Genomic DNA, 22,609 nt, shown 5'->3' with positions numbered 1-22,609 from the left:
TGAGTGGGAGGAGGAGGGGTTCTTCGGGCTAAAAGGCTAATGGGATTGAATAACCTTCCTTATTACTGGCTGCTGCCGCCGAGCCGTGCTGCATCGCCATCTTGAGCTTGTTGCTGTTTTCTCCAGTCGGGGTTATTTGTTACAGCCTGTAGGCCTCAAGGTGGCATTTTCGTGAGCTATTCAAATCCTTCCTTGCTTTCCCAGTGCCTAGCACTGCTCTGAAAACCTTTGATGAGGCAGGCATAGAAAAGATAGCCAGGGAAGCACACTGGAATCAGCATGAAAATGTGTTTGGAAATTCCTGGTGGTTTTTTCCTTTGCTGTAGTCAGAGGCATGTTTACCGGTAAGAACATAACAAAACTGCGATTCCACGTCTATGCGGATGAATGTGTGTTTTTCCAAGAGGAAATTCTTTTTAAAATGCTTTTGATCTGCTTCCTGTGATAATGCTAAAATATTAATAATTTTAATGTAAAACTGTAAAACTTGTTTCTTTCTCAAATTGCCTGAGCAAAAACAATCGTGGTATGGAAGTGTGTGGGGGAGGAGGAATTCCACATTTAACTCTTTCATGGGAAAACTAAAACTTTGTCTAATTTTAAGTATGGGAATGTCTGTTTACTAACTCGCTGTTTTGCCGCATTAGAATGACCTAGATGATTGCAGGTTCTAGATCGAGTCTCAAAGCAACGGCTTTATTTTCCTAAAAAATTGTAATAAATTGTGAGGAATAATCATTCTAACTTAAACTTACTGTTTTAAACATGTTAGTGTTTTTTTAACATTTGGAATTTGAGAGGAAAGGAGACTTTTATTCCATATGCACAGAATATTTACAGGATAAAAATTGAGTGAACTGTATTTATAGGACAGAATTTGAAATGAACTAAACCAAAATGCTATGAAAATGTTAATGAATCTGTATTACCAGTCTTGAACCTTCATTTTTAAAAGGAGCAGTAGAGCTGTTTATACTAATTTCTAAGATAAGCAAAGTGTCTCAATTTTTAATTTGTTTGTAGCACTACATATCTGCTCATGTAATTAAACATCTTCATAACTTTAATTTTAAAATTTCAGAGTTGTCCGTTATTTCTTACCTTGGTGTGTTCTATAAAAGAATATTCTGATTTCTCTAGCCTCCATCTTCCAAGAAGAGTGATGGTTCTGGGACATACACTAAGTTGCAGAATACCCAGGTGAGGGCCATGTCTGAGAAGAAGCAGAGGAAAAAGGTGGAATCGGAAAGCAAGCAAGAAAAAGCTAATCGAATAATCTCAGAGGCCATAGCGAAAGCCAAGGAGCGTGGGGAGCGCAACATTCCAAGGGTCATGAGCCCTGAAAACTTCCCCAGTGCTTCAGCGGAAGGAAAAGAGGAGAAGAAGGGGAGGAGAATGAAATCCAAGCCAAAGGACAAAGACAGCAAGAAAACAAAAACTTGCTCGAAGTTAAAGGAGAAGACAAAAATTGGGTAAGTCGATTGAAAATTAAGTCCTCGCCCCTCTTTTTTGTCTTGTTTTGTTTTTGCTAAGGGAAATCTGTGATTTAAGTGTGTAGTATGTGTACTTTCCTTTAAAGTGCTCAATTTCCAAGTATCATGTCTTTCTTACATTTTCTTTTTTATTAGATAATATTCCAGGATTGCCTGATTTTTTACTATTCAGCGAATATAACTTTTTGTACATCTTTTGAAAATTTCAAGTAAAAATTTAAAATAGGAAAATACGAAAATCTGTCTATATGAAGAAGTAAAGTTAAAAAAAAAGAAGGCCCTTGTTGCTAGGCCAGCTTCAGAGTCCCTGTCCTTTGAGATCGTGCCGCTGACCGTTTCTGGGATCTGTGTGTGGCTCCCGAGGACCTGTGCCTCACTGGGCGTCTTGTAGTTTTTGTTTCCCTGCCTTTCCATTTCGTTCTCGGACCCACAGCTTTCTACCAACTGCAATGGCAAGCAAACAAAAGCTGTATAACCACCAGTCAGCAGCTGCCAGGGATAGCCGATTCACTCATATTCAGCCCCTGCTTCACTTTCCATACTAAAGAGGCCAAGTGAGGACTAATGCTCTGAAGAGAATTTTAAGGAAAAAGAATTGCTCCAGGGGGATCCATTAATTCTACTGTTTCTGTTTGGCTGCTTAGCCAACGCATTTTTAACAAATAAAATGTTAGGAGTTTTTTTTTTGTTTTGTTTTGTTTTTTGCTTTATATGTATGTTTTTTTGTATGAGTTAATATAAACAGAGGTCACTGTGGTTTAAAATTGTTTTGGCTGGAATATTCGGTCAGTTTTGAAATTTTTTTCCTTTTGCACAAAATGCTTAATCTTGGTTTTCCTCTTTCATACATAAAACACAGTAACGAACTTCCCTTGTTACTAAAATCTTCATTTTTTAAGAAATTACTTATGCACTGTGTAGACTTTTAGAACTAAGATAATTTTGTATGTCAAATAAATTCTTAGCATTTTAAATGAAACCACAAAACCGAATTATTTTGTTGACAGTAACTTTTTGAAAAACGATGCATAAGATAAAGTTTAACAATTAAAGAAAGCAGGGCCCGGCGGCGTGGCCTAGCGGCTAAAGTCCTCGCCTTGAACGCCCCGGGATCCCATATGGGCGCCGGTTCTAATCCCGGCAGCTCCACTTCCCATCCAGCTCCCTGCTTGTGGCCTGGGAAAGCAGTTGAGGACGGCCCAATGCATTGGGACACTGCACCCGTGTGGGAGACCTGGAAGAGGTTCCTGGTTCCCGGCTTCGGATCGGCGCGCACCGGCCCGTTGCGGCTCACTTGGGGAGTGAAACATCGGATGGAAGATCTTCCTCTCTGTCTCTCCTCCTCTCTGTATATCCAGCTTTCCAATAATAATAAAATCTTTAAAAAAAAAAAAAAGACAATTAAAGAAAGCAGTTATAATTTACTTTAAATTTGAAGGCAACATCATAGAGGGGAAAGTGCCAGAGGAGAATGTGGTTAAAACAGAAGTAATGTACACAAAGGAAAATTATAACAACTGGAGGCAAGAGAAACATTTTTTTTTCTTGAGCTGACAATGTAGCAGTAAAATTACTATGTTGTACTGATGCATTTCTTGCTGTTTGTGTTTTTGTTAGTGCTAGGTCGATCACTTACAATTAATTATTTTAATAACACAAAGCATTATTCAGTTTAATACTTTATTAGTAACAATCTCAAGAAAACAGTAAAGAATTGTACCAAGAATAACTTTTTTCTGCTTTTTTGTTAAATATATGTTACTGAGTAGTTGCTCAAAAAAAAAAAAAAAAGCCAGAAAAAAGGACTTGTGGAGAATGGATCTTTTTAATAGAGGAATTTATAGATCGCTGGCAGGTTAGCAAATTGAAACTTGCATGTATTAATAGGCTGTTGGGGTAAGACAATATATTGATCATCTTTATCAGCCAGAGACAAAAATTAGTGCATGTTAGAGGAGAGGCATTGTTAGAATAAATGAGATTGATATTCTATCCATAGTTCCAATATTAATTGGAATATTTAATTACCATGCCTTTAAATAAGCCACTGCACTTTTTAATTTTAATTGAGCTTTTACTTTTTATATGAAGAGTCATCATTTAAACTAACTAATAACTCTTTTTTCCTATTATTTTTAGAAGATTTGGGCTGCTGGTGTCAGATTATTTGGGCAACTGTATGCTGCCATATAATCACCAGCACTTTGATATGCAAATATAAAATGTAACTCAATTTGTAAATAATACTTTGTTTTCTGTACAGAGGTGGTATTTTTTACCCATAAAAGTAATTTAATGTTATCTAGGAAGACTAATCTGAAAAAAAACATCCACACTGCCTCTGCTTGCTGGTATGCTTGAAAGCCTATCACTGTTGGTCACTTTCACAGTTGGTTTTCAGTGGAAGGGGTAGAATGTCCTTTTCAGAGTACTTTCATATAGCCTCTTCTTTACATTAGTCCTCTTGAGTTAGATTGGGCATGCAGTATGATAATGTGGTTATAAATTCTGTGGCTCTGGATCCAGTTGCATTTGTTCAAGTGCTGACTTTGTCACTTACAAGTAGTGTAGCCCTGGAGCCATGCTTAACTTCTGAACTCTAGGCTCCTCATCTGAGAGATGTGGCTGTGATAATGCTTACCTCATAGTGGTGTTTTGAGCATGAAGTGAGTTCTTGACACTGAAAGCATGTGAGGTAGTACCTGGAGTACACTTTGCTTTGTGCCCCAGAAGTGCAGCCGCATTATTTTCTGACAATGTAAATAACACATAGACATTGAAACAGAAGATTAAGGCCTGGACCTATTCCCTTCCTTTGAGCATACGCTTTATCCAGCTACCCAGGCTCTCTTGCCATAAGATTTCCTAGTAAGATTAATTTGAAATTCTAAAAAAAAAATCAAACAAAACAATTGTTAACTTGTTAAGATACACTCATGATCTTGCTGGCTATTTTCACACAACCTACCTCTGTTTATCAGATTTGCTAAAACAGCACTCATTTTAAGTAATTTTTGTTTGAAATGTGCATGGAATCTGAGATAAATGCCCATAGATATGTGGAAAAGTTTGAGTTGAAATGGAAGTGACAGTGAAGAGAAATGACTAGAAAAAATCGTTCTTATGCTTTTAATAATCTTGGTATTTGGATGCTTAAAAACGTTTCACATAGAATAGCAGTTTCCTTAAGTAATAGCACACAATAGCCACTTGTTTAATGGAATGGAATGAACTTTATGAATGGGAAGAAGATTAAACACTGAGTGATATCAAGTGGTTGGATCTAATTTGTCAAATTTAAAGCAGAAATGGCAAAGTAATCCATTCATAAGCCCATAGAGACATAACTGGTGATAGTAGAGTTAGATTCTAAAATAAATTCATGAAATTTATTCTAAGGGCCCAAAATTTCCTTATGACTCAGTTTTATTATTTAGATTATGTAATACTTTACATGATTTGACTGAGGCAATTTTAATTTTATAGTTTATAACTTTGAATTCTATGTTTCCATGTCGCTCAAAATTAAAAAAAATTTATCTATTCATATATTTATTTTATTTTATTTATTTTCTTTTTATTTATTTTATTACAAAGTCAGATATACAGAGAGGAGGAGAGACAGAGAGGAAGATCTTCCGTCTGATGATTCACTCCCCAAGTGAGCCTCAACGGCCAGTGCTGTGCCGATCTGAAGCCGGGAACCTGGAATCTCTTCCAGGTCTCCCACGCGGGTGCAGGGTCCCAATGCATTGGACCGTCCTCAACTGCTTTCCCAGGCCACAAGCAGGGAGCTGGATGGGAAGTGGAACTGCCGGGATTAGAACTGGCGCCCATATGGGATCCCGGGGCTTTCAAGGCGAGGACCTTAGCTGCTAGACCCTGCCGCCGGGCCCTATTTATTTATTTTAAATAGCAGAGTTACAAAGAGGAAGGGAGAGAAATACATAGAGATTTTCCATCTGCTGGTTCACTCCCCACATGGTTTCACAGCCATCGTGGACTAGTCCAAGGCAAGGAACCAGGAGCTTCTTCCCTGTGTGTGTGTGTGCTCAAGGATGTGGCCGTTCTCTGCTGCTTTCTCAGGCACTTTAACAGGAAACTGGATCAGCAGTGGAGCAGTCCGGATTTCAACTGGTACCCATCTGAGATGGATGCCAGTGCCACAGGCAGCAGCTTTACCCAGTATGCCACAACACCAGCCCCCAAGCCTATGTTTGTTAAAGCCAAGTAGATACAATGTTTTACTGATTTTATTACTTAGCATCAAAATTATACAGTCAATGAAAATTTGAAGCATATACATCTACAGAAGGAATAGATCTACATAATATTGATTAATTTCAACAAAGATTTAAAGTTCGGTCTTTAGTAATTACACCTTTATGTTAACCCAATAAAGTCTTTTATCAGAATGATATGCCACATTTCTTTGATCTAAGATGTCATTGATTATAAAGCACACCATTCTTTTATGTCAGTTAACACTGTAGTATATGATTAAATGATGTCACAGTTGTTAATATGTGAAAAAGTATTACGTTTTAGAAGTATAATAAGACTTGATAAATATGGCTTAATACTTATGTAATGCTTTTATCATTAGGGATTATTTATATGGAATAACTTAGTGTATTCATCTTTTTGGGGAAAATGAGTACAGCTTTAAACAGGCAATATAATAAAGTCCATCTTATCTACAACTTAACAGAGTTATTGTCGGATATTTCAGATTTACACTTTTAACTAAATGACAGACTGATTCTTTTTCCAAGGGAGATTTAACAGAACATCTTGAGTTGAACTTTAAACCTGAGTCATTTCATTGAGTTAAATGTTTCTGTGTAAACAACAAAATTTCTGATTACTTTTAAAAAGCCTCAGTATCTTTCACTTTATTTTTTAAGGAAAAATAATGTGAAATAGTATTTTGGCTGTTTACTTCTGATGAATCAGGTGTATTAATTAAAGCAAGTGGACTAATTGGGTAAGATTCATTGTCCAGTCGTTGCAGTGATAGAATCAGCAGGAGGCAAATACAGATTGACATGGAGTAGAATGCAGCTTCTTACAAAGATTCTGCTAATAACATGTGGGCAGGATTTAGATGAATGCTTAAATTACATCTGAAAATCAAATACAGACATGTCAAGTATAAACACTGTAGTTTGCTAGTGCCTACACTTGCCAAATGAATTAACATTTTAAATGTATGTCTTAGTTTGAAATTATCTGACAAAAACCTGTGTCTTAATGTTTAGCTTTTCTACTTAGCTGAGTGTCTGTTGCTTCAGTTTACTGACATGAATAACATCTTTTAAGTGTTATTTTAATAGCATAATTTTCATAAAGTTCTTATTGTTATATTTTGTATTTGTCACTTTGGGTGATATTTCACTTTAGACTAGAAAGTTATCACTGTAGAATATAGTAGCATTATATTTTGACTTACAATGAAATTTTAGTTAAAAATAATTTTTCCCAGAAACTTTCTTGATAAATTGATTTGTTTATTTGAAAGACTGATACAGCATGAGGGGGAGAGAGGGACAGAGAAATCCCCATATGGCCACAACAGTAACAACTGGGCCAGACTGGAGCCAGTCTCGACTGGATCTCCCTGTTGGGTGCAGGGACCCAAATATTTGGGCCATCCTCCTCTGCTTTCTCAAGCATATGAGCGGGGAGCTGGGACAAAGGTAGAACAGCTGGGATTTGAACCTGTGCTCATATGGAGTGCTGATGCTGCTGGTGGCCGCTTAATCCAATGTACCTCAGTGCTGACTCAATTAAAATTTTCAAAAATTTATTTCGTTTGAAAGGCATAGAGAGAACTCCCATCTACTGGTTCATTCACCAAATTTTGGCACTGAGTGGGAATGGGCAACACCTAAAGCCTGAAACAGGAATTCAATCTGATTATCCTACATGGATAGCAGGGACTTAACTACTTGAGCCAGAATATTCCTTAGTGGACAACTACAATTCAGAGTGGAACTTGGACTCAAATCCAGGCACCTGGATATGGAATACCTGATGATATCTTAACTTTAGGCAAAATACCTACCCCAAAATTTTGTTTTATAATTAACTGTAACCTATGTAATGGAAGAACAGAATGTTCTGTGACAATTGACTTATTTGCGTAACTTATTCTAGTTTTTCTACTTACATTTATTTGTTTGTTTGTTTGAAAGATAGGGCTTCCATCCACTGGGTAACTCCTCAGACAGCCTGCAATGGCTGTGCCAAAGGTGGGAGCCAAGACCTTAATCCTGGTTCCCATGTGGCAGGCAGAGGCCCAGGCATTTGGACCAGTTTCCCCTGAGCCCTGTGCATTAGCAGGGAGCTGAATATCAATCAGAGCAGCCAGCATCTTAAGCTGTTAATAGTAACCCTTCTACTTTTATGTTTTAAGAAATATTTATTTGTCTATTTATTTATTTGTTTGTTTGTTTGAAAGAGCTGGATGGGAAGTGGAGCTGCCGGGATTAGAACCGGCGCCCATATGGGATCCCAGCGCGTTCAAGACGAGGACCTTAACCATTACACTATTGCACCAGGCCCCCCAAATTTTTTTCAGGGTCAATTTTTGTTCTATTGTGGAAATGTGCTATTTTTTTTAAAGATTTATTTTATTTTTATTACAAAGTCAGATATACTGAGAGGAGGAGAGATAGAGAGGAAGTGGAGCTGCCGGGACTAGAACCAACGGCCATATGGGATCAAGGCGAGGACCTTAGCCACCAGGCCATGCTGCCGAGCCCGAAATGTGCTATTTTTAAATGGAAGCATTTTGGACATATAATCATTTGATAGGCACGTGCTTTGGACGTACGTGAGCTAACTCCTACAAAGCTGTCATTTGGAAAAGATTCTTGCTTAGGTTATGAATACGTTTAATGAATTTGTGCAATCAGGTGCTGTCCTAGGATACAGAGCAGTAAAACATGGAACATAGGAAAATAAAAGTTTCTTTTGTTTCTAAATAAAATTTCCAAATTTAAAAAATGGGAAACATCTTTATTACCACTGCCAGAAAGGGGCAGTAATGAAGAGTGATTGGGTATTGTTTATTAATTAGTATTTATTTTCTGGAGTTTAGGCAATAGCCATCTGTAAAATTGTTTCAGCAGCTTCGTCCTTTGTCCTTAAAGAATCTTCCTTAATCACGCTTGTGGTTCCAGAAAAAAACAGTATAACTGCTTTGTACTCATTTGTAAATTTAGTTAAATGTTTAAATATCTGTGCTCATTTTAAGTTCTTTTATTAAGTGGAATTTGAATTTTTAAGAAGCCATGGAGTTGCTATAGCAGAATATATATTCCACATAACTCATTTAGTCTTCTAAACATTGAGAAAAATAGCTTTTTAAACAGTGTGTTAAAGAATATTAACAGGTTTTTATTTACATTTCATAGAAAAATATTTAAGCTGTGAAACTCTGATTTTACTAAGTTAGGTTTTTCTCTGACCTTGCCGTTCAGAATCACCTAGAAGGGTTAGGTATTGTGATACAGTAGGTTAAACTGCAGCTTCAAACTGCTGTGGCCTTATCCTGTATCCGAGGCCCTTGGAGTCCTAGTTTCTCTGGTTGCCAGCTTCTCACTAATGCTCCTGACAATGTCATTAGTGATGGCCCAGTTGCTTCGATTCCTGCTACCCATGTGGAGACCCAGATGAAGTTCCTGTCTTCTGACTCTGGCCTATTCCACCCCAGCTGTCGCAGACATTTTTGGGTGAACCAGTGGATGTAAGGGGTGTGTGTGCCTTTGAAGTAAATAAATCTTTAAAAACAGAGCGAAAAGTCATCTGCACAATTTTGTATCAAATAATCACAAACAAAAAAGCGGGGAGGTATCCGTAGAAAATTGTGACTGGAACACACTTGAGAGGTAGACTTCATAAAATAACGTTGTCTTGGTTCTTAATCTGAAAGCTGGTAGCAAGTATTTTCAGTTTGAGAAAACTCTGAGCGATACTCCCGTTCAGAACACTCTGTGTGTCGTTCCTTGGTCTTGAGGCTAAGATCGAGTGCAGAATATCCTCTGTGTGCTATTTTGAATTTGCAGTGTATTTCAATATTAACACACTGTCCTGCTGTTAGCTTTGCATTAAATGAGGGGATGGTTTGGGGATCAATTTGAGATGTCTGTGAAATATCTATATGGATATTCCTAGTAAGCACTTGATTAAAGGGAGAATGTCTTCCAAAAGTTCATGGAAAAGATGTGAAAAACTACACAAGGGTTTTGAAAATTGTTGACACCAAATATACCCACGTGGGCGCAGCCTCCCGGGGACTCAGTCCATCCTCTGCTTCTTTCCTAGGCCGTAAGCAGAGAGCTGGATCAGAAGTAGAGCAGCAGGGACATGAACCAGTACCTATATGGGATGCTACGTGGGTTAGCCTACCATGCCATCATGCTGGCCCCAAACTTACATATATTTTTCCCAAACTTATATTTTTAATCCCACTTTTCCATGCACCTTTTCAAGTCATTTCCTGTGAGTTTGAAGCTTGGGGATTAGAACTAGAAAGAGGATATTTGAGAATTTTAGGTGGCTGTTAAGAATAGTCTTATGTTGGTTAAAGATAGAAATATGTTGTGAATGCATCATTAGGCAGTCTTGTCATTGTGTAAACATGACAGAATACTTAATACAAACCTAGATGCTATAAAGGAATCACTCAACTTCTGATACAGTCAAGAGGCACAGGAAACATAAGCTGTATGATATTGCTAATGATGTAGCATGGAATAATTTTGCAGCAAATGATTATACATTAAAAAGGTATGCTAAAAATAACAATAGAAAGCATAGCACAGTTAATACATAAAACAGTAATGGTTGCTTATATCAAGTATTAGATGTTATGCCTAACTGCAAGTATTATCATTTTATATGATCATCTCTTAAATCATTTAAGTAATGTGTTGCACCATGGCTTGCTAAGATGTCACTGAAGGGAACCTGGTGCCATGAATAGTAGGTTAAGTCCCCCCCTGTGGGCCAGCATCCGTGTGGGTGCTGTTTTGAGTCTCGGCTGCTGCACTTCATATCCAGCTATATCCTAATGTGCTTCAGAAAACAATAAAAGATAGCCTAAACCCTTGCACCCACATGGGAGAGCTGGAGGATGCTTCTGGCTCGTGACTGAGTCAGCCCAAGGCCAGCTGTTGAGTACCCTTTGGCATGTGAACCAGCAGATGGAGAGTTGATCTCTCTGCTTCTCTTCTCTTTGCCTTTCAAATAAAAGTGAATTTTAACACAACTATGTCAAAGGAACAAAGGAGCTTTTCAGTTTCATTGTAATCATATGGGACCTCTGTCATCTGTGTGGTCCATCATTGACTGAGACATTATTTAACACGTTTATACATTATAGTAAATCTCCCAGATGCAGTTTATAAAGAGAAAAGAGCCTGAAAATAGAACCTAGGGAGCCTCCGAAGCATTTATGGGACTGCGAGAAAGTATTTATCAAGATGAAAACAACACTCAGATAAAAAAAAAACACATGGTTTTGTGAGAAGAAATTTAGGGAAAACTAGATAACTATGGTGCAGTGGAGCCAAAGCAGCATGGAAAAGGAAACAGTAGTTATATGTTGGTGGGTAAGACTTTAAAGTTATCTGTTGAATGTGTCATTCTAAAAACCATCTGTGGCATGAGACGTTTGGAGTACAGGCCTTACAGGGAGGCATACTTCTGTCAGTTCTTATTATCTGTATACTTTTAGGAAGTTACTCAATATCTCCTAGCCACTGTTTCCTCCTTATAAAAAAATGGCACTACTTCTCAGAGTTGTATAAAGGAATGCTTAATAAAGTTAAAGACTGGCTCATATAAGCAATAAATGAGTAGAAAGTAGGAATACAATTTTTTTTTTCAAATTATAGTAGGTTGAGGAATGAGGCAGAAATGACTCCAGAACTGCTGTAAAGGAGGAACAAGCCCTTTCTGAAAGCAGCCCCGGGTGACCTTGTCCCAAGATGGTTTGATACTTGCCGAACCCCGAGAATCCCACAAAGTCATGCAAGTCCAGGGGCTCGAACTGCGCGTCCACTTTAAGAGCACCTGGGAGACTGCACAGGTCTCGCGCACATCCACAAAGCCACCAAGCACCTGAAGGGCGTCACAATAAATCTTTAAAACAAAAAAAGGACGTCACATTGAAGAAGCAGTGTGTGCCTTTCTGGCAGTACAACGGCGGTGTGGGCCGCTGCTTGCATGCCAGTCAGAGGGGCCGGACTCGGGGTCACTGGTCCAAAAAGAGTGCCAAGTTCTGTTGCACATGCTGAAGAGTGCAGAGAGCAGCGCTGAACCGAAGGGTCTGGACATGGACTCCCTGGTCAGTGAGCACATCCGGGTGAACAAGCCCCCGAAGATGCGCCACTGTACCTACAAAGTGCATGGCCACATCAACCCATACTTGAGCTCCCCATGCCACATCATGATCCTCCGAGAAGGAGCAGGCGCAGAAGAAAACAATATCCCAGAAGAAACAAACAAACAAAAAAATTACGGCCCGGGAGTAATTGCAACATCAAATAAATGCAATGAAAACAAAAAAAAAAAGAAAGAAAGGAACAAATAGATCTGTAATGGTAGATAACATCCTCAAGGGAGGTCTTTGTTGTTATTTGCTTTTGAAAAAGGATGAGGAGGAAGAAATAGAGTAATGAGATGGAATGGAGGGCAACTACGTTTGGATCCTTAAAGTTTCAGGGTTTTTCCTAATAGATTTCATGGTTCCAGCCTAAGCTATCTGCATATTTTGCTTGCATTCTTTGCACATTCAAAACAGTACAGGTATATACTAAGTAAGTTATCATTATCCCCAGGATAATTGAGGAATAAATCATTCTGTATCTTCTTCTTGCCTCACTCTGGTCATCTATTCAATAACCATGTCCTATAGGTTCTGCATCCACAATTTAAAAAAAAAAAATCCTATATCTTCTTTTACTTCTTCATCTGTGTTGCCCTGGCCAGGTATTACAGCCTTCATCATTAACTTGAGTTGTCATTTGCCTTGTCACTGACTCTCCAGCCTTGTAGTGGTGCTGCAAGTTAAGCCACCTCCTGCAGCACTGGTGTCCCAAATGGCTTTGCATGTTGGGGATGATGGCACTGCTCATATCATGCCTCAATTCTACATACACCTGTATGCATCGTTCTCAAAAGCTGGCCCTGCCCGGCACTTTGGGCACTTTGGCCGATTTGATGGGCTGCACTCTGCTTGTCTGGCATCCCAAATGGCTTTGAGTCCTGGCTACTCCACTTCTGCTCCAGCTCCCTGCTTCCATGTGCTTGGGAAAACAACAGAGGATGGCCCAGGTTCTAGGCCCTTAGCTACAGGAGAGACCCAGACGCAGCTGCTGGCTTCAGTCTGGCCCAGCCCTGGCTTCTGCGGCAACTTGGGAGATGAACCAGCATCTGGGTCTGTCCACTAAGTGTCTTGTTTTTCTTTTTTGTCACTGCTAGATAAGACAGATTACTTTTAAATTCCTGCCCTGTGCTACATGAAAGCTGGCCTTCAAATGTTAACTCTTTGCATGTTCCCTAAGGCCTTCTATGTTCTTCACGTTCTGTGATTCTCCAGCCCTCTCCTTTTTCCACTAGTACTCTGTGCTCCTGACATGCGATTACCACCGCATGTTATCTTCATGCTTTGCTACACACCTGCCTGGAACATACCCTGTCTCCTTTGATCCTACTAATTATGCTCTTTTCATCATTCATTTCCTGTCTCATACTCATCTCTAAACTCTCCTCTACTCTTCAGCATTTCTTTAAGCATTTCATCCTTTGCTTTTACGTAACATTCTGTGCCAGCCTCCACTTAAGCAGTATGACTGTGGTCACAGTCCACAGTACTACTTCAAGTTTGGGGACTGTTGCTTTATCTTCATATTGTAGAATTTTGAGAAGTGTCTAGCATGTATTAATTGGAAGTAATTACCATTAGTTGAAAGATTACTGTGTGGCAAAATTGTGCTGAGAGCTAACATACATTATTTATTTGTTCTGTTTGAATTTATTTATTCCGCTATTATTTATTTTATTAGAATAGAGTTTATGTTCCAAATGTCATTATGGGTTTCAGGTTAATTATCATCTGTGATTGGGCATGCAAATCATATGGACCGGAATAAAGTTTATTTTGGCATTTTTATTTTGATCAAAAATGCAAAGAGTCCTTAGTGTTTACTCTTCCTTTTGAAACAGCAAACTCATTATTACATTGGGTAAGAAACAGAAAAGAAAGAATGAATCTTCAGATGAAGTATCTGATGCGGAGCAGAAGCCACAACACACAAGCAAAGATCAAGACTCTCAAGTGAGTATTAACATTTTTCCAAGAAAATTAGAATTATCTAGGTAGCATATTACTACTTAATGGATGTTTATACTTAGTTTTGTAGTAAAAATGTATCATATTGAATAATGAAATTTAGAGGATGGAATTATTTCCATATGCTTCTAGAAGTGCTGTCATAGAGCATTAGGCAGAGGAGGAAACCGGGGTCCTCCCCATGAATTTGAGATCATGACGCTGAAGCCTTGAGAGGTAAATTAACAATACAAAGTCCTCGGTGACTTTTAGCATGGAGATGTCTCTAGTGCTATCCTGTATTTACAGTGCTTTTGAATGCACTTGATGATAGAGAAATCTATTTTTAAAATCCTATGCGAATGACAGAACAAATGGATTGAATCATTCCTAGAGACATATTTCCTTTCATGTGCTTCTGTTGAAGAAAGAATATTCAATTATATTAAAAATCTCCTAATACTATGCATTTTGCCTTTTTTTAATAGGTCGATATTCAAAATAACCCTGTGAAATTACTGTATGTAGATAGATTCAGTGAAGGTCATAATAATTCAGGCCACCCTCTCTGTATAAATAACTAAAACACGACCGTAGGCCGTTTGGGGTGGCAGTTGTTGAACTATGGGGCCAGAAAGCCCCTGAATGGCCTTTCTTCTTCCTTATGCAGCTTCTTATCCATTGGGAGAGTAGTGGCTCAAGGCTCCTGGGCTGCTGCAAGAGTTGAGGTAAGGCCAGTGACAAAGCTCCTAATATTATATGGCCTGGCTTTTTCTTCATATGTTATTCTTAACTTAGGCAAACTTATACATATTTAATTTAGCCAATATGAAATTTTTTATTTTAATTTTTGCTAGAATAATGCTGGCCATTTTCTTCCATCATGTAAATTATAAAATAATAGAACAGGTCAATATGCACATTTTTCCTATGGTTTTCACAAAGTTTGTTTTGACAGATGTTTTGCTTTAACCATACACACACTCTCAGAAAATGGGGAGGTAAAGATCTGGGTGAAAAATGTCTTCTGATGATCAGTTACGGATATATTTTATTGTTGTATCATGATGAAGTAGTAGTAACTTGAAAGAATAATGCTAGTGACCTGTTAAGTAGAGGGCCATGAGCTGATCAGTCAAAGCTTTTAAGACATGAGAATGGAACCTGGCATGGTAGCATAGCACGCTAATCCTTCTGCAAACGCTGGCATCCCATATCGGCTGCTGCAGTAATCTACCTCTCTGCTGATGTACCAACAAAGCATTAGAGGATGGCCCAAGCCTGGGTTCCTACACTCACAAGGAAGACTGGTAAGCCGCTCCTGGCTCCTAGCTTCAGGTCAGCTCAGCTGTGGCACTGCAGCCGTTTGTGGAGTGAACCAACAGATGGAGGACCTCTCTATCTCTGCTTCTATGTATTAACTTGACTTTCAAATAAAAAAATGAATAAATCTTAAAAAAAAAAGGCCTAAAAAAAAAAAGCTAAAGATATCTTATTATTTTGAATTGTGCTTTGGAAAACAGTCTGGGGAAGATAGCAAAAAACTAATATATTAGCCAAAAATATGAATGTGAGATTTCTTTCAAAAAATCTTTTGAAGCTATTAGAAATATATGATAGAGGATAATTTTTAAGAGTGATACCTTATGTGGCTTTGTCCTGTGTTTAGGTACATATATTCCTGGAATATAACTTACCATGGAATTAAGTATAATCTCATAATTCACTTTCTTATTCACCAGAATTAAAGAGGCTATTTTCATTAAATGGCCTTCATTCCTGTCTTTCAAAGAAGTAACTGAGTGTGCACTTTAGTGAGTTTAGCCACTCAGTGAAACCTAAGAGGCATTTCTAAGTATGTAATCAGTACTTTATGATCAGAAAGGAGACTATAATGCTGAAACCATCTAACAAAATCTTCTAAAAATGTACTCAATTGTTCTTAATTATTTAAAACTTATGCCTAGTGAGCATAAAACATGTTACTGTTCAGACAATACATGCCATATTTTGTTATTAATTTAAACTAATCTTGAGCATTAACATCCATATGATACCAGTCATAGGATGCTGAACATGTTCTAGCCTAGAGCCACAGAACTTGCTAACTCCCCCACCAAGACCCAACCCCACACGAAATTATAAATACATCTTTTTCAAAATTGAATGTAACTAAATGCCACCTTCCTGTCTCCTGTATTAACAAAAATGTTAGTTTGAAGTTGGAAATGTAGGCATCTTCATGGCCAAGAGATTGAAACATCCTGAATGAATCCAGGAGTCACCTGTTGTGTATGTGAGACCATGTGCTGTGTTTCCTCTTCCTTTCAAGGCTGCTTTCTGCATTGTTCACAAGAGGAAGGGGCCTAGGCCTGCTGTTAAAGGCCACTGCCCCTTAAGGATAGAAGTAATAGTTTGTTACCACTCTGCTGCACTGCAACCACTTTCCTCATAGCTGTGGAAGTAATGAAAGACCTGCGGAATAGAAGACACTGTCAGAAATCAAACGAACATATGATTTTGTCGGTACTATTCCTGGATACTGTCGTGGAAATAACTAAATTTATAAGGAAAAAAAACCCGGGATAGAACAAAGAAGAAGGGCTATATTTGCCAAATTTTAAACAAGATAGCACTTGACTTGTGGTTTTAGGGAAACTAAATAAGAACTCAGGTCCTTTGAAATTTTCGATCCAACTAGAAATTGTGGGAACTGGCCAGGCACGGTAACCTAGCGGCTGAAGTCCTCGCTTTACATGCTGCAAGATCCTATATGGGCGCCAGTTCTGATTCTGGCAGCCCTGCTTCCCGTCCAGCTCCCTGCCTGTGGCCTGGGAAAGCAGTCAAGGATGGCCCAAAGCCTTGGGACCCTATACCCACGTGGGAGACCCGGAGGAGGCTCCTGGCTCTTGGCTTCGGATTGGCTCAGCTCTGGTCGTTGTGGCCACTTGGGGAGTGAATCGTCGGACTCAAGATCTTCCTCTCTGTCACTCCTCTCTATACATGACTTTGCGATAAAAAAATAAATAAATATTTTAAAAAATATTGTGGGAGCATCATAAAATAGATTTTTAGGGTATTTGTGTTTTTTAAAATTCTGCTTGGAATTAAAAGCTTTTGAAACACATGTTGAAATGTTAAATAGTTAGGAAGGTAAGTAAAACCATGTTTAAAAATCATGTTTCTTATATTACATTTTAAAAGGCTTGTTTCTGTTTTATTATGTTGATGTCCTTTATTTTTAAGGAAAGTAGATAGAGTTAAATTATTTTGTAGATATAATGTTATTGTGTATCTTAACACATTTTGTGCTTTTATGACTTTTTATTCTATAAATACAGTTTCATATATTTTGTCAGATATTTCTTTTTCTACCTTTATGCCCTCAGTTAGTTATCAGCAATATTATATAGTATTCCTCTGATATAATTCTTGGTTTTCTGGCAAGAAGTGGTAAGAATTAACAGTTAAGCAAAAATATCTCCTGGATATAAAATTGTTAAAAGAGTTTTTTAATTCATAGTAATAGAAATACAGAAATAAAAGTGTTTCTAACAAAGTATTTTGTCTAAACTGAAATATCTAAGGAGATCTTTTTTTCTTTATAATTTTTAAAGGACAATAATGATACAAGTGAAGCTTGAAAATATTGTGTGTGATAAAGTACAGATTAGAGAAGAATTAGTAAATATGGCTGCTGAACACAATTTTGAGCGTTTTAAGTATGAAATTGCAAACTTTAGGAATGATTTAAGAAAAGCGTTAGTATAGATATTTTAAGTTATTTTAAAGTAAGTTGAATCATTCTATTCCCTGTTTATTACAGAAAAGAAGATCAAGTCGACAAGTTAAAAGGAAAAAATATGCAGAAGATACAGAAGGAAAACAATCTAAAGAAGAGGTTAAAGGCTCTATGAAAATAAAAAGGAATTCAGCCCCTTTGCCTGGGGAACAGCCTATACAGTTATTTGTGGTAAGATATAATAGATAGTGTGACTACAAAACATTTGAAACAATGTAAATTATTTAAAAATCTTTTCCTTTTTTTTTTTCCTGAAACTGTTACCAACTTATCTGTGCATTCCATCTTACTAGTGAAACAGTTAAATCAGAAACCTGTGACTTTCTAGTTTTCCTGGCTTCATTTGCAGCTGAGTCTGTTAGCACGTCCCTGTCTTGTGTAGGTAACTGCCTGCACGCCACATTTTGAAACCTCGCTCACGTGTGTCACCTTCATTTTCTTTAATTTTTAAGCCTGCAATCTGCATTGTGACCCAACTGTTCATCTCCTAGTTGAGTTAGCTAAGTCCTTAGCAGCATCTAGACCTAAATTTCCTAATCTATACAGATGAAATAATAGGGTATATAATAATGAGGATGCTAATTATATTAGCTAATATATGAAAAATGCTTGCACTTACACCTTGTGTGTTGAAAAGCATTTTATGTTTACTGTGAAGCATACGATAATAAAGAGTACAAAGCAGTGGTTGATGTTTTCCTTTTTTGTATTTATAGTATTTAGCGTTAGTGCCTGGTCGTGTGCTCAATAAATACTAAATTTCAGTGTATCTTTAAGAATTCTAGCATTTAGGTAGTAAATACGACTTTTCAGAATGTGTTCTAGCATATTTTTTCTCTCCCTCCCTTAGGAAAACCCCAGCGAGGAAGATGCTGCAATTGTAGACAAAATACTATCCTCTAGAATTGTAAAAAAGGAAGTAAGTGATGGCACACTCTTATTTTACTTTCTCTCTTCTGTAGAATACATAGTAGACTCAAAATTATTGGTTTAATTTTTTTAGATATCTCCTGGAGTGATGATTGATACAGAAGAATTTTTTGTAAAATACAAGAATTAGTAAGTATTTGAGTTGGAAAAATAATGGGAATTTATTAGGTTTAAATTGTCTAATAAGTATAAATTTGCAAATGTTTTCATTTTAACTGCATATTATGTCTTCGTAAGTATAATTTAAAATCACTGGGAAGTCAAACTACTTTTTGAAACTTTTAAAACTGAGTATTTTTCCTCTGGAAATATTAAGATTAAAAATCAGGAAGCTTTATAAAATGTACTAAAATAAATTGCTGTTGAATTTTTCATTCTCTTCTGTGAAAAATTTCATTTGTTTCAAAGCTACGTTACGTGATGATTGGACCTTAAACATTTTAAATTTCATTCTTGGGCATAGGTAAATTGATTATTAGATAACAGCTAACTGTCCTTTTGTACATTTTCCAACTCTTCTGTATACTTCAGTAAAAGCTTTTAGATTAAATTTTATTTATGCTTTCATATCATGACAAAATGATTATAGTGAAAAAGAAAGGAATCACAGCTTGTTATCTTGTTAATTAGTGTGCTGGCCTGTTTTATATGACAAATGGTAGACATTTGCACTACTGTCTCCTTAAGGTACAGAAGTGACAATCGCTTTATTTTGGAAACTGTGTGTCTACTGAAATTTAATAAAAGTTAAGAGCTTCTGTTTGTAAAACATGTTTTACATGAAATATTATGATTATAGGTATGTCTTAAAAGTCAGGGTTTTCTATGTCAGTCTAACACATTTCTTTTGTGTAAACTTTAGCTCCTACCTTCACTGTGAGTGGGCCACAGAACAGCAGCTTTTGAAGGACAAAAGGATCCAGCAGAAAATCAAACGATTCAAATTGAGACAAGCACAAAGAGCACATTTTTTTGCAGATGTAAGAAAAAGCAAAATTATTGTTTGTTGAATATAGTCATTGCCAGAAACTTACATATTATTTTAATCCTTAGACTAGTAATATTGAAACTGAAATAGAGATGTCTGCATACAGTATTTTAGTCTTTCCAGTTTTGGCATGAAAACTACCTGAAACAGGAAGACTGATAATTCAGAATCTTAGACAAATTTTTCAATTATTGTGTTGAATCTGGGTGTGTTAATGTCACAAGGAGTTATCCAAATAAAGGAAGTAATAATGTAGCAAATATACAGAAAATAATATTTTTCTGTACATGAGGTATATTGCATGTTTTCTACCAGCATATGATTGCATCCAGAACATAATTCGAAAAATTTATTTACCTCTCTAGGCCTTACTAATTACTAATTGGATGGTCTTGCCTGATCTAAAAAACAGAGAACAGCATATTAATAGTTTTTATTTTTAGAGTTTTGGGTTCATATAAAATGTTTTTAATTTGAAATATTTTTACTTTTTATTTTGAGTAAAAATAGTATAACATGTTCTCATATAAATTTCAACTCATCTTTCCTAATATCTTACCTTATTTATTGTATTGTTTATATTCATTCATTCTATCATCTCTTCATTTTTTTTCCTGAAATACTTGGAAATAACTTGCAAATGTTTCTGTATTTACTTCTTCAAAATATACTTTCTTCACATAAATAAGCAGATGAGCAGCCTAGCATTGTGGCACAGTGGGGTATACCTACATTTACACCCCAGGATCCTGTGTCCGAACGCCAGCTGGAGTCCCAGCTGTTCCTCTTTTGATACTGCTTGTTATTAATGTACCTGTGAAGACAACAAATGATTGTTGGCCTGTGTCAGAGACCTGGATGGAGTTCCCGACTCCTGACCTCAACCTGGTGCAGCCCTGGCTGTTAATTGCCATTTGACACTTCAGTATGAGAGGATGGAAGATCTCCTCTCTCCTGCAATCTGTCACTGGTTTTGAGGTAGATAGGTCAGTAGGTAGATACTAAAATAAATAAATACATAAATAATAGTAAACATTAATGTAGTACTGTTGTCTAGAAACCTTATTCATATTTCAACAATTGTTTCATTTGTGTTTTGACTGCCAAATTGTATTTATTGATTTGCTCCCAAAGAAGTCCATCATCATATGTTGCATTTAATTAGTCCTCGATTTTCATTTATGGACTTTTTAAAGAGAACAAATAATTTATTTTGTAGAACATCACTTGATTTGGAATTATAAAGTATTTCCTGTTCAGCTGTGCATTTTCTAAAACACTATGGAAAAAATGCTTTTAACCTTTAAATGAATAATGTCAGGCAGCGCATGGTATCTATTCGCCCTTTATTACTGAGTAACTTTTCTTTAAAGTATTTTGTTACTTATTTTACTTGAAAGTCAGTTACAGAAAACGAGATCTTCCATCTGCTTGTTGACTCTCCAAGTGGTTGCATCACCTAAAATTGGGCTGATCCAAAGCTAGGAACCAGGAGATTCTTCCAGGTCTCCCACTTGGATGCAGGGTCCCAGGGACTTGAGCCATCCTCCATCCTTAAGCAGGGAGCTGGATCAGACGTAGAGCAGCCAGGATATAAATCCACACCCATATGGGATGTCAATTTTGACAGCTGGATAAACTGGAGAGTACTGTGAGTACAGTTGAGTTTGCAGTAGCTCAGCTATATGTTTAGCGTCTGGAGCCCAACACCATCAGGTAAAGATGAATAGAACTCTATGAAGTTGAGGACTGAGCCTGTTGGTTTTCAGTCCCTATAACATGAGTAAAGTAACAAATTAAAGGTATAGTGGGCACATTTAGAAATTTTATTTATTTATTTATTATATTTGTTTATATTGGAAAGGCCGGTCCACAGAGAGAAGATGGATGGATGGATAGATACATACATACATACATACATACATACATACAAACATAGAACAAGCTATCCATTTAGATGGGTAGAACGAGCTCTTCTATTTTCTGGTTCACTCCCCAAATGGCCACAGTGCTAGGAGCCAAGAGCTTCCTCCAGGTGTCCCATCCTTCAGAGTCCCAAGGCTTTGGGCCGTCCTCGACTGCTTTCCCAGGCCATAGCCTGGGAGGGAACTTTAGGGAACTCTCTCTATAGGTAAGGAGTTGGATGGGAAATGGAGGAGCTGTGACATAAACTGCTGCCTGTATGGGATCCTGACACTTGGCAACTAGAGAACTGGCTGTACCGCATTGGCCCTACATTAGGAAATTCCTGATGAACATTATTTGCAATGAGTTCGTTGTCTTGAGTATCTTATTTTATGATGCTCTTTGGTTGATTTTATTATTTATAGTGTGGTAAACCATAATACCTTAAATTTCTTTTCAAAGTTAAGCCAGAATGATTTCAACAGGAAAATTTATTGAAATCAAGCTAGTATATTTGTTCTACAGTAGAAAAAGCTAGGAAAAGTATCTGTGTCTCTTTCTACTTCTTTGTCAGATATCACTTATGTTATTTTTAAATTTTAGATGGAGGAAGAACCATTTAACCCAGACTATGTTGAAGTAGACAGAGTATTGGAAGTCTCCTTTTGTGAAGATAAAGATACTGGTGAGGTAGGTATTTGATAAAGATTTTTTTAAAATAATAAGTACCTAAAACTTGCCAAATATCCAAATTTAGTGCTTTTCAAAATGTAAAAGTTAAAATCACATATGTAAATTCTTTTTTGTTCTTTGATATAGGTTGGGTTAGTATATTTCAACCATTTCTGCCTTCCCCATTTAAGCTAGTTCTAACTGTTCTGTATTTCAAAACAATAAAATGAAACATTTTTTTTTACAGCCTGTTATTTACTACTTAGTGAAGTGGTGCTCATTGCCGTATGAGGATAGTACTTGGGAACTGAAGGAGGATGTAGATCTTGCAAAAATAGAGGAGTTTGAACAATTGCAAGCTTCAAGGCCTGACACAAGACATTTGGTAAGTGCTACCTTCATAGCATATTAACACTACTTTAATTAGCAGATTTAATGTCAACTTTGACTTTTTCGTTTAGCATTTGATGTATTTG

General features: G+C 37.1%; 1 protein-coding gene and 1 pseudogene across 11 annotated transcripts in view; both read left to right on the top strand.

The window, feature by feature from the left end:
• Window positions 1-22,609, top strand: part of CHD9 (chromodomain helicase DNA binding protein 9) — a 230,587-nt gene that overhangs the window by 128,713 nt on the left and 79,265 nt on the right. For 10 of the 11 annotated variants that reach the window (XM_058674690.1, XM_058674693.1, XM_058674689.1 and 7 more), the window contains 8 exons: window positions 1,141-1,472; window positions 13,731-13,842; window positions 17,663-17,809; window positions 18,489-18,557; window positions 18,642-18,697; window positions 19,431-19,548; window positions 22,065-22,151; window positions 22,381-22,518. In XM_058674690.1, coding sequence (XP_058530673.1) covers window positions 1,141-1,472; window positions 13,731-13,842; window positions 17,663-17,809; window positions 18,489-18,557; window positions 18,642-18,697; window positions 19,431-19,548; window positions 22,065-22,151; window positions 22,381-22,518 — 1,059 coding nt within the window. Of the gene's footprint in view, window positions 1-22; window positions 345-1,140; window positions 1,473-13,730; window positions 13,843-17,662; window positions 17,810-18,488; window positions 18,558-18,641; window positions 18,698-19,430; window positions 19,549-22,064; window positions 22,152-22,380; window positions 22,519-22,609 lie in introns of those variants that run through there. The other variant, XM_036492683.2, reaches the window with a different exon arrangement.
• LOC105941768 (large ribosomal subunit protein uL22-like) lies at window positions 11,492-12,037 on the top strand (annotated as a pseudogene).

The sequence above is a fragment of the Ochotona princeps genome, chromosome 16 (genome assembly GCF_030435755.1).
Source record: "Ochotona princeps isolate mOchPri1 chromosome 16, mOchPri1.hap1, whole genome shotgun sequence".
Lineage (NCBI taxonomy): Eukaryota > Metazoa > Chordata > Mammalia > Lagomorpha > Ochotonidae > Ochotona > Ochotona princeps.
This window is presented reverse-complemented; position numbering and strand designations above follow the sequence as displayed.